Here is a 12,590-nt window from a genome sequence, read left to right as displayed (position 1 = left end):
AGAGAAATTGAATGTCAGAGCGGGATTTGAGCGAACGCTTTTTTACCAGTGAGCGGTACTTGAGCGGAGCGTCCGCTTGGGCCGTGAGCAGCTGAGCGGAGCACACACGCATGGAGCGGGTTATTGAGCGGAGTGTCACACCACTCCGCTCACATGCTCTGGTCTGTAGCTACAGACAGGCACAAAAGCTGCCAGGTCAGCATATTTTAGCAAACTCATAGAAAATAACCACAACAATCCTAGGTGTTTATTCAGTACTGTCTAAATTGGTTTGGAATAAAGCCTCAACAGAACCAGATACTCCGTCACAGCACAAGAGTAATGACTTCATGAATTTCTTTACTGATAAAATTTAAATCAGAAATAAAATTGGAATTATGCAATCATCTGTCACAGTACCTCAGAAAACAGTGTCTCATAATTTTCCTCACATGCAACTTCAATCCTTCGCTGTCATAGGTCATGAAGAGCTAACAAAACTTATTGAAACATCAAAAGTCACAACATGTTTGTTAGATCCAATACCAACCAAGATCTTTAAAGAAGTATTCCCAGTAATCTCAGCACCTCTTCTTAATATTATTAACTCCTCTCTATCCTTAGAAACTTTAAAAGTTATTAAACCGCTTATTAAGAAGCCACAACTTGATCCTGGAAAAATTATAGACCGATTTCAAATCTCCCGTTTATGTCGAAAATACTAGAAAAGGTAGTATCCTCCCAAATGTTCATTTCTACAAAGAAATAGTATATATGAACAATTTCAATCAGGATTTAGGCCCCATCGTAGTACAGAGACTGCACTTATCAGAGTTACAAATGACTTACTCTTATCATCTGATCGCAGCTGCATTTCACTTCTTGTGCTTTTAGATCTTAGTGCTGCTTTCGACACGATAGATCACAACATTCTCTTGAATAGGCAAGAGATATTATGTTGGCATTTGTGGAGTTGCATTAGCATGGTTTAGGTCCTATTTAGCAGACCGCTACCACTTTGTCTATGTAAATGAGGAATTGTCAAACCACACAAAAGGATATTATCAGGAATCGTGGAATAAGTTTCCACTGTTATGCCGACAATACCCAACTTTATAATTCTTCAAAACCTGATGAGATTTCACAATTCTCCAAATTAGCAGAGTGTATCAATGAAATCAAAGATTGGATGGCCAGAAATTTCCTTCTACTCAATTCCGACAAAACAGAGGTACTAATTATTGGACCAAAAACCTCTAAAAACAAGCTGCTAAAATATAATTTGACTCTCGATGGATGTACTGTTACATCATCTTCAACAGCAAAGAACTTAGGTGTTATATTTGATACCAATCTGTCCTTTGAAAATCAGATTACTAATGTTTGTAGAATAGCATTCTTCCACCTAAGAAATACTGCTAAATTACGACACATGCTCTCTGTTGCTGATGCTGAAAAACTAATTCATGCGTTCATGACCTCAAGACTAGATTATTGTAATGCATTACTGGGAGGATGTCCAGCAAGATCAATAAATAAACTTCAATTGGTTCAAAACGCAGCAGCCAGAGTGCTGACTAGAACCAAGAAATATGAACATATTTTCCCCATTTTATTGTCATTACATTGGCTACCTGTTAAATTTTGTATTAATCTGTTAACTACATACAAAGCTTTGAATGGTCAAGCTCCGCAGTATTAAGTAACCTTCTACCATACTATATTCCATCACGTTCATTACGATCGCAAAATTCTGGCCTGTTAATAGTTCCTAGAATATCAAAATCAACAAAAGGAGGTAGATCCTTTTCATATTTGGCTCCTAAACTATGGAATAGTCTCCTTAACACTGTTCGAAATGCAGACACACTCACTCAGTTTAAGTCTAGACTAAATACTGATCTATTTGGCCAGGCATACGCCTAATTTATCCTTCAACTCACAATTAGGCTGCTATAGTTAGGTCTGCCGGAACCAGAAACCAGAAACATTGATCGTGATCTTTAACTCTGCAATAAATTTAATGGCATCTATGCTAATATTATTCTATTTGTTTCCCTGTCTCAACCTCGAGACTCCTATCCTGAGGTCACCAGAACCGGTTGGATCCAGCTCCATTCCTGCTTCGTGTTGGACTCCACTGCTACGTGTCCCTGAGTGATGATGACTAATAGCAGCTGGTGCCAGCCAAACAACACTTCAGTCTATTACGATGGACTTCAGAGGATGAACTGATGCCAACTCCAACCTTAAGACATGGGATACTTCATATGCCAATACCTGAACCTTAAACTTAGGATAGACCTCATCGAAATTACCGGCTGGTTGAACTGCGATGCACCTAACTGATCTCTGCCTGCATCACCTCGGTCTAATGATGGCCTACACTCTTGAAATGGAATACACAGACTTCAATTAATTGCCAACAAAACCCTTCATCAGCCAACTAACAAGGACAATTAACTTCAAAGACATTAGTCATTAATCTTACAGTTCATACAAAATCTTTTTTTAAACACATAACACTTAGTTTAATAATTTTAAACCATGATTTGCACTATACATAAGTAATATTGGCATTATATTCATGATGTTAGCCAGAGGGGAACTGGCCCCCACAGTGAACCTGGTTTCTCCCAAGGTTATTTTTCTCCATTAACCAACATCTTATGGAGTTTTGTGTTCCTTGCCACAATCGCCTTTGGCTTGCTCACTGGGGTTATAAATACAATTATTAATTAATTACTTATTTTTAAACACAATTCACAATCATATTGTATCAAACTACACAATTAAGACATTATAGATATTACTGTTTTATTTTCTGTTAATGCATGATCTTCTGTAAAGCTGCTTTGAAACAATATGTGTTGTGAAAGGCACTACACAAATAAATATGTCTTGACCTTTTACATTTACACTGTTGTTTTTAGAACCCAGCCAACCTGAATAGCTATTATATTAAAGTATGCAATAGTAAAAATATATACCTGTCCTAAATTCTTCACTTTCACATTATTTTAAGGTTCTCGATAAAACCCATGAGGCATTTTGCATGACAGAAGACCTTTGAGATTCTGTGTTTCTTCATTCTATCATCTCCACAGAAATACTGTGGAGTAAACTGCATGTCATTAACACTGCATGTATAAACCCCATTGACCAGATCATTTGACATAAGAAACCACAGAGCAGGGGTCGGCAACCTTTTTGACATGGAGAGCCATTTTTTATTTTCCTGGTCAATGGCTGTGCCAAATGAAACACGGAATGTAGGCTGTCATCCACGCAGCCTGACCGAAGCAAAGCGGGTGCATTTACTTGTGCGATTAACCAAACGCAAAGCGCTGCCGGCTTGTGATGCACAAATGGCTTGCACGCGCTGCTCAAGTCTGTTGGGTATACTGCAGTCTCGTCATATTTTTACTTTTTGTTTAGCCTCTCATGAAAACACCCTGCGTGATCATTAGAAAAGATTACATCAAGATGTAGACTGAATGCAGATGTGACATTTCATATAAATTAAATAGTCTGCTCTCTCAACGTTGCTGGCGTGCAAGTGATTACTCCTCCATAGGTTGTCACAGGTTGCCGAACCCTGCCGTAGAGCCTTGCATTCACCATCAAAATCCTCATTTATATTTTTTGTGGGAGTTTGACGTGAACTTCCACAGATGGCGTGTACATCACAGCGCTTCTGAAGCGGTTAATCATCACGCTCATTAGAAGTGTGGTCCACGGTGTGGCTCAAAGAGACGGTCAGAGTTTAACTGAATAAGACACACAAACGCCGTTCATGGCATTTATATATTTGCTTAAAATGTCCTTATTTGGACAGTAAAATGTGATTGAAATTTGAACTGCACAATAAATCGTGGTTAGATCAAATAACCGCGATCTGACGATTATTTAATAATCACGACAGGCAGGGGGCCTGGGTAGTTCAGCGAGTTTTGATGCTGATTACCACCCCTGGAGTTGCGAGTTCGAATCCAGGGTGTGCTGAGTGACTCCAGCCAGGTCTCCTAAGCAACCAATCTGGCCCGGTTGCTAGGGAGGGTAGAGTCACATGGGCTAACCTCCTCATGGTCACGATTAGGGGTTCTCGCTCTCAATGGGGCGCATGGTAAGTTGTGCGTGGATCGCGGAGAGTAGCATGAACCTCCACATGCTGTGAGTCTCCGCGGCGTCATGCACAGCGAGCCACGTGATAAGATGCGCGGATTAACAGTCTCAGAAGTGGAGGCATCTGAGACATGTCCACCACCCGGATTGAGGTGGGTAACCGTGCCACCACGAGGACCTACTAAGTAGAGGGAATTGGGCATTCCAAATTGCGAGAAAAGGGGATAAAATAAAATATCTTTAAAAAATTATAATAATAATCATGACAGGCCTAGGCAAGGAAGTTCTTTATAATAAAAATAAATAAAAATACAAATAAAATTATGTTCCACAGAATAAATTAAGTCATATGGGTTTGGATCAACATGAGGGGGTGTAAATTCATTTGGGGTAAACTATCCCTTTAAGAAGAGTTTTAGAGTCTAAATCAAGGTTTGTATGCTAAAGGCCAGAATCACTCTCTGCCTAACCCAACGAGACGAAGTGCCGGGAAGCGTCTGGCATGCTATGTTCTGCTTGAAGGCCATTCTCTCTGGTACACCATGTGCCAGAAAAAAAAACAAAACAAAAAAAAAAAACACTCAATGGTATGGAAACAGGGAGGATGTGGAAAAGCAACAGTGCTGAGACATGCTGATAATGATCACATTAGTGTGAGAAGGCCACCAAACCCACTAGATTTCAGACAGAATGGCTGGATTTTGGCCATTTGCCTGGTGGGGGCCTTTGTTTGGAGGAATGTTGACAAGCTCTGTTTCTAGAGGGAGACACAATAAGCCAGTCACCCATGCAGAGTGGGCAGAACCTCGTCATCCAATCCTGGGACACCACTTGTATGCCTGTGGGGTGAAAACTGCTTCAGGAGTTTGCACGTTGGGCAACCTGTTTTCTGACAGTGAAGGTTTGTAAATCATTCACTAGCCAATGTGAGTGAACTAACATCTGTGAGGACGTGACGAAGGCTGAGCAGGTGTGCACACATGATATAAACTTTCATCTGTTAACCAGATGCGACTGGTAAATTTTTGGTCACATTTCAAAACATGTCTGACAGGCAGTGCATTCCCATGGTTACAAATAATACCCATGTAGAGCACTTTGAAGGATGAACAATCATGGTAGCCATGTTACAGTGTAGTTGCAAATAGAAGTGCCCAAAAATAAGTTGAACTGCTTCAACGGGCACTTATAAGCAATTTTATGTAGGGTTCAACTGATGGACACTTTGCTCACAAGATATTGGCGCTGCACTAAAACCTCAGTCTGGACCATAAAGCATGTAACTGCACATGGTTTGACAAGTGTAACGTAAATTAAACCATCTGTACCTGCGAACATGTGGTTCTGTAAACAAAAAAGCTGTAAAGTCCTTGATCACTACCGTTATATAAAATTCTTTCACTATTATTATGAACTTTTTCAAACCCGTGCATTGAAAATTTCTACACAAAGGCTAACAGTTCTGTAGCACTCATTTTTGGTTTGTATTCTAGAAGTGGTTATTATTGGGGAAAAATCATGTGTAAAGACATACAAGTTACATACAAATTATATTTAAAGGAATAGTTCAAGCAGCAATGAAAGTTCTATCATCATTTCCTACCCCTCATGTTGTACCAACCCTGTATGACTTTTTCTTCAGTGGACCACAAAAGATGTTCACAGAGAGATGTTTGGTACAATATTAGCCTCAGTCACTATTCATTTACATTGCACCTTTTTTCCATACAATTAAAGTAAATGGTGACTGATGCTGTCATTCAGCCAAACATCTCCTTTTGTGTTCCACAAAATAAAAAAGATACAATAAGGGTAAGTAAAGTGTGACAGGATTTTTATTTTTGGATGAACTATTCCTTTAACATCAGAATTTGTGCGATGGTAACACAATTTCTCCTTTGGCTTGGAAAGATATAATTAAAATGCTTTTCCAATGACCGTTATTTCTGACACCTACACTCTTTAACCTTCCAAAGTTATCAGTGTGAAGGGTGAAGCTGCTGGGCATAGGTTGATCACTTCTGAATAGAACACACCCATCCTTTGGCTCTACTGGGGCAATTAAATAACTATCACAACGACCAAGAATTCTTCCATTGTGAACAACTCACATGTAGAAACATGCAACTCTGTAACACCCTTTTAAATTATCAAACATCTCAAGAACTCTGTCCATTTCATTCTGCTCTGAGGAGAGTCAGAAGATTCTTCTTCCTGTTCTGAGTTTACACCCACAGGAAAAACAACAGGTGAAATAAGAAATGATTCAAGCCCTGACACATACTCAAAGACAAACACTACAGATACAGAACAAACACCTCGTTCACTTCCTTCATTCCACCAAGCATTCCAAATTAACAGAGAAACATTTCTAATGCTTACGACAATTATTCAGTCATACTGATCCCTGCAGGTTACCCATCACTGTCTACTGGGTCAATTCTAGAAAAAGAACTAAAGAGATAAAGGGTTTGACAGCCGCCGCTTAACAGAAAGGGAAAAAATACAGTCTTGTATTTGTCTGGAGGGGCCATAAGCTGATGTCTGGGAATGTGACCTCTAACCAGAGAGGAGATCCTACCTACATTACCAACCAACCAAATGCTTACAAGAAAACAGGGAACGTCTGTCATAACATAATGAGGATTCCTCAGAGGAACAAAGAGGATTGTATGAAAATATACAATTATATACAAAACTGTGTGAAGTAAACTCTGATTCAGCGCACCAGACTATGGTAGTAAACCATGTGATGGTTTTAAGCCAGAGAATGCCTTGACAACAAGCTCACAATTGCTTGGACACTCAACATTCAGATCATATCCAACCTGGAAAGTATTCGACAGAGGTGAAATGGGCCCACACCTACTCTTGTTCCAGATTCCATAGAATGCTGAGGAATGGGCTCTGAACAAATTGCTGCCATCAACAGGGTCAATAAATCATCATCAGACCCTCAACTTGGTCCTAGTCTCCTGTGCAGGACTGATTTGATTTGACTGATTTAAACTGCTCCATGACCCTTTGGCTTGTACTTCAAATGACTCAGGATTTTTTTTTACCTTTCAGGCAGCATTAAAGGAATAGTTCACCCAAAAATGAAAACTCTCTCAAAATTTACTTACCCTCTTGCCATCAGATGTGTATGACTTTCTTTTTTGTGCAGAAAACAAAGATTTTTAGAAGAATGTCTCAGCTCTGTAGGTCCATGCAATGCAAGTGAATGGTGACCAAAACTATGAAACTCAAAAAAAAAAAAAAAAACACATAAAGGCAGCATAAAATTAATGCATAAGACTCTATAGTTGTTTAATCCATGTCTTCTGAAGCAATCTAATAGATTTTGGGTGAGAACAGACAAAAATATAACACAATCTTGACATCTGCAGTCTCCTTGGGGATCATGATTTGAAGCTCGGTTAAACTTCCTATTGCAATCTAGCGCTCTGCGCATGAGTCAAACTAGGAAGTGCAATCATGCTTGAAATCATGATCGTGCCTAGAGACTGCAATGGCAAGATGTACAGTAAAAAAAATGTTACATTTTGGTCTGTTCTCACCCAAAACCGACTGGATCGCTTCAGAAGACATGGATTAAACCACTGGCGTTTTATGGATTACTTTTATGCTGACTTTATGTGCTTTTTGGAGCTTCAAAGTTTTGGTCTCCATTCATTTGCATTGTATGAAACCCACAGAGCTGAGATATTCTTCTAACAACCTTTGTTTGTGTTCTGCAGAAGAAACAAATTCATATACATCTGGGATAACGTGTGGGTGAATTTTCATTTCTGGGTGAACTATTCCTTTTAAGCCACCAGGTTAACCTAAACAGCAACCATTCCTAAAAATCTTTATTCTTTCAAGTGAGTTAATGTGTCTAAACATTTGTATGAATACAAGTCAGGAACTCAAAAGCAAACTTCAACTGCAATTAATTGAAATGTCAAATCAAAGAGAAGGAAATAAGGCAACAGGGCTGAGGGCAAACCTGAACTAAGAATAGTAAACTAATAAAATAATTTCCTGAGGTCAGTTTTATTAACTGATGTGCTTTAAGCAACAATGGTCACCACTCACCAGTACAATTAAGAAACATTTGTTGCTGCCCTTTGGCAATATGGACTCAGGTTGGCAGATTTTTAACTAGGGATGCAACTGCTTTGATGACATATTAATGTAGCCAATGTCCACATAGATCTTCTTAAGAGTAACTTTCTTAATCTTACTAAAGGACCTTTACCCTGACAAAGACCTATTGAAAGTTAAACACTGATCAATGGGGTAAAAGGAGAGCTCACAGAAGTTTGCCAGAAAGAAAGAAAGCTGCTTTAAGCAAACCACCTCTAAATTACTAAATAGCATTCCAATAGGACAACTTTTCATTATTCTACTGTTTGTTTCATCTACAAAGATGTGTTTGTGACACATAAACAATTACAACATCTAACCCCACTAGCTGAATCTTCTAGGAGTCCCCAGTGGTTGCTGACACTCTTCATTGGCTTAACAGCCAATGAACAGCCCACAATACCTGCATGTAGGTGCGCAAACAAACAATAGTGAATGGTTTCATTTGAAAGCAATAGCCTGGATGTTTTCCTCTGGAAAGGAAACAAAAAACCAAAACATTCCTCGCTGTCTAGGTTTCAAGTTACAGGTCAACTAGGCCACCTTTAGTTAGTCATTTAGAATATCTTGGCATGTCTGTTGGTGCTTCCACACTGGGGTCAGTAACCAAAACTTTGCTGTTAAATGATTCTAATGAATGAACTTATGATTGTCCAATTATACGCCAAGGCTCTTTGTAGACTCTGATGCTACGTAAAAGAAAAGTAAAAAAAGAAAACATTCCACAGACAAGTCCAAGAAAAACAATTAAACCCAACGTTTGTGTGTTTCAGCCCATTAATGGCCAGTCTGGCTCAGTTTAAAAAGAAGTTGGGATTTAACTAGGATTAAGACCCACTGAAAACACGAGTTGTGCCAGGCGTCTTGAAGAACCTTCACATGGAACGCGTCCTGAATCGTCCCGCCACAGCCCGTGCACGCGCGCTCCGTCACATCTGTCAATCAAACATCAGATAAACATTAAGAACCTTTACAAACCAAAACCCCTGGCACCCCTTAATAACGAGTATGTTTACATGAAGAAAAAAAAAAAAAAGGTTTGAGCGTTTTAAAGCTTGTGAGGCTGCGAAAATGTGAGCTCCTTGAGCGCGAGCAGTTTCACATTACGTAATCGCGCTCCGTTTCTGCTCGAGCGACTGTGTCTAAAATTACATTTCATTGCACTTCACCATTAAAAAACAATGCCACCCATTCGAAGTAGTGGATTTTATCTGACTAACACTTAAAATGTCTCTAATTCATCGTTTGATATGAAAAACAGGTCATGGTTGCAGCTGAGGCATTTTTTATTTACTTGCTGGGGGAAAATTGCCTATACAAAACCATTCTAATCGGTTTATTCAAAATGGTTAAATATTCAGAATTTAATAAATACATAGGCGCATTTCTCTATAGTCCAAGCTCCGGTTTAATATTTAATTTCTTCAGTTACACGAGAAAACACAAGCGAGCAAATCCCTGCAATTCACATTTGATTATCTATATAAAAGCTTCGAGTAACTAATGAAACTCGCTGGTCTGTGAACTGTGAGAGACTCAACACAGAGACAAAGAATTAATGAGTAGGAATTCAAGGAGCTCACGCAAACATTTACTGGCGCAAGAATAAATATGGTTCACGTAATTCTCACCTTCTTGTTCGTCCATGTCTTCCCTGATATGATTCGATTATATTTGTTCAAGCTCACATGCTGGTCCAGAAATGTGTACAATTCACACGCTGCGCTTCAGCGATGCTCCATTTCTGATCCAGGTCTAAGACCCATCCAGTTGAATGAGAGGAATGTTGAGGATAAACGTCCCATCAAACGGAAAACAAAGTTTGTCTCTCCCTCGTCTGAGCAGACGACGTCGTAATGTAGAATTGTACGGAGACCGGAAGGGATCACCTGAAACAGGAGCGTTTGCAGTCTTGGCAACAAAGCCGGACCGCGTCAGGCGATGCAGCAGCGCCATCTACAGCTCAAAGGAAGAAGCGTCTGCACTCTTAGAGTTCCCCCGCCCCTCTTCCATTCAAAGCAGAAAGCTCAACTACAAAACCCATACATAGATAACACACTTCTATATACTCAGGGTTGGGGAGTAACGGAATACATGTAACGGGATTACGTATTTAAAATACAAAATATAAGTAACAGTATTCCACTACAATTACAATTTAAATCATTGGTATTTAGAATACAGTTACATTCAAAAAGTATTTTGATTACCGAAGAGATTACTTTGCATTTTATTGTCATTTGTTTCATTTAATATTTAGTCCTTTTAGATGGAAAACATTTATACATATAAATGATGCGATCCAAAGTGCATTTGAACAGCGGTGAAACACTTTCTTATGATGTGTTACATTCATACGAGCAGACAGAGAAGTACGTTTGAAGTAAGTTTGGAGCACAAGAAATAGAAATAAACCTTGTGTAAATTGTCAGCTTTACGCTAAGATAAAATGCTATTTCTAGACATTTTACATGCATGTTACCAGGCACGATCATATTTTTTTAACAAGAAAATTCACGTTGGCTCATAATTTCTTGTTTTCTGGTAAGACCTTTGATATTAGGGCAAAAATTTTATTCTTGATAATAATTTTTGTGTTGCTTTCCTGTAAAAATATCTAAAAATCCTTAAAACAAGATCAATTTGATTTATCTTGTTTTAGAAACAACACTGCATAAGATATTTAAGTTTTTCAGAGAATGTATTTTTAACGTGTATTTTGTCTTAATGTACTGGCAGAGTTTTTATAGTCAAAACAAGTGAAAAAATCTACCAGTGCTGAAGAAGTAATCCAAAGTATATAGAATAAATTACTGACCTTGAGTAATTTAACAGAATACGTTACAAATTACATTTTACAGCATGTATTCTGTAATCTGTAGTGCAATATATTTCAAAAGTAACCATCCCAACCCTGCATATACTGTATGTGTTTCATCGACAGTGTAATGGAAATATAATTACAGAACCTATTACAACTCATGTAGGTGGACTACTCCCATTCAATAATTCTTATGTCCATGCTTTTGGCTCTGCTTTTTATTCATTTTTAATCTCCCCTTTCTAAAATCCATTCAACAATTCCAAAGCAAGAGCTTTTATAGTAACTTCTATAGAAACCAAAGAACATGCAACTGTTGGGTGTAAATATAAATAGCCTACATCATATGTATCCATTTAACCTTGAATTACAGAAATAATGGAAACTTGTTAAATAAGTCTGTTAGTTTCGAAGTCAGGCCTGCCAATTTTATGGATTTAATAAATAAATCCGAATTATATATTCATTTGTACAACACCTGTGACCTTTATTGTGGTCTGCGGAAGATTTAAACAAAATAAAATGTTTTTAATGAGTTCTGCGTGCGCAGATTCCGACTGGGCCTGTATTTCATACAAGAAGCCAGCAGAGGTCGCTCGTGTAATAATTTCTAGCTGGAAGTAGTTTGAAGTGTGCTAAACTCATTTCAACAACACTTTTCAACCAGTGACCCTTTTCGGGTCATGGGGATTATCGCACGTGACTTCAACTCCTTTGTGTTAAAATTCATTATATTAAATAATGATGACTAACGTGTCCTCTGCCATACACTTTTAAATTAGCCTATTAAACTAATAACATTTCAACAAAAATAATCGAAGAGCAGTTTGCTTTCCATGTGACTGATTGAACACATTCAAAAATACTTGTCTTAACTTAACCCTTAAATGCATAGGTGTTTCACCAAACATTTATACATACTCAAGTCATTAGAGATGTATCCAATATAACATACGTATATCTATCCAAGGGCATAGATTCTGCTTGAACTTTGAGGGGTTGCAACGTGAAGCATTTACACGTTTCCATTGATCATGGTATATATATATATATATATATATATATATATATATATATATATATATAGTGGGGGTTGTACTTACTTGTTTTGATTATTGGGGAGGTTACCTCCCCCCATCCCCCCTGGAATCTACGCCCCTGTATCTATCACAAATGGATCTACAAAATGTACAGTGTCAAATGTTCAAAACATTTTCAAGACAGTAAGCACATTTTTAGAATAGAATATATTCTGATATATTTTGACGTTTTATTTTTCATAAATCAAAGAGATTGTGCAACAAATATAGTATAGGATTCATTACTTCCACACTGAAATGTCATGAGATGCAAATGGCTGTCAAACACATAATGAGCTACACGTAACAGATAATCTACACTGTTTCGACAACTTTATGCAACGTCACAACATTATTTCCGTCCAGATATGCATTAATTTTTGGCCGAGATCTTGTATTGATGACGGGAGAGTCGAACCACTCCGTAAAGTCTTCTCCAGCTCATCCAAAAGACT

At 38.2% G+C, this 12,590-nt stretch overlaps 1 protein-coding gene across 1 annotated transcript in view; it reads right to left on the bottom strand.

The window, feature by feature from the left end:
* The window catches only part of LOC127419720 (LIM domain kinase 2-like), a 54,816-nt gene extending 44,717 nt beyond the window's left edge, over positions 1–10,099 (bottom strand). Inside the window, exons 1-2 of the mRNA XM_051661376.1 lie at positions 9,867–10,099; positions 9,074–9,170 (exon numbers count right to left, since the gene is read on the bottom strand). Coding sequence (XP_051517336.1) covers positions 9,074–9,170; positions 9,867–9,882 — 113 coding nt within the window. The 5' untranslated portion in view covers positions 9,883–10,099. The remainder of the gene's footprint in view (positions 1–9,073; positions 9,171–9,866) is intronic.
* Positions 10,100–12,590: the final 2,491 nt, after the last annotated feature.

Source organism: Myxocyprinus asiaticus, chromosome 3 (genome assembly GCF_019703515.2).
Source record: "Myxocyprinus asiaticus isolate MX2 ecotype Aquarium Trade chromosome 3, UBuf_Myxa_2, whole genome shotgun sequence".
NCBI classification, from domain to species: domain Eukaryota; kingdom Metazoa; phylum Chordata; class Actinopteri; order Cypriniformes; family Catostomidae; genus Myxocyprinus; species Myxocyprinus asiaticus.
This window is presented reverse-complemented; position numbering and strand designations above follow the sequence as displayed.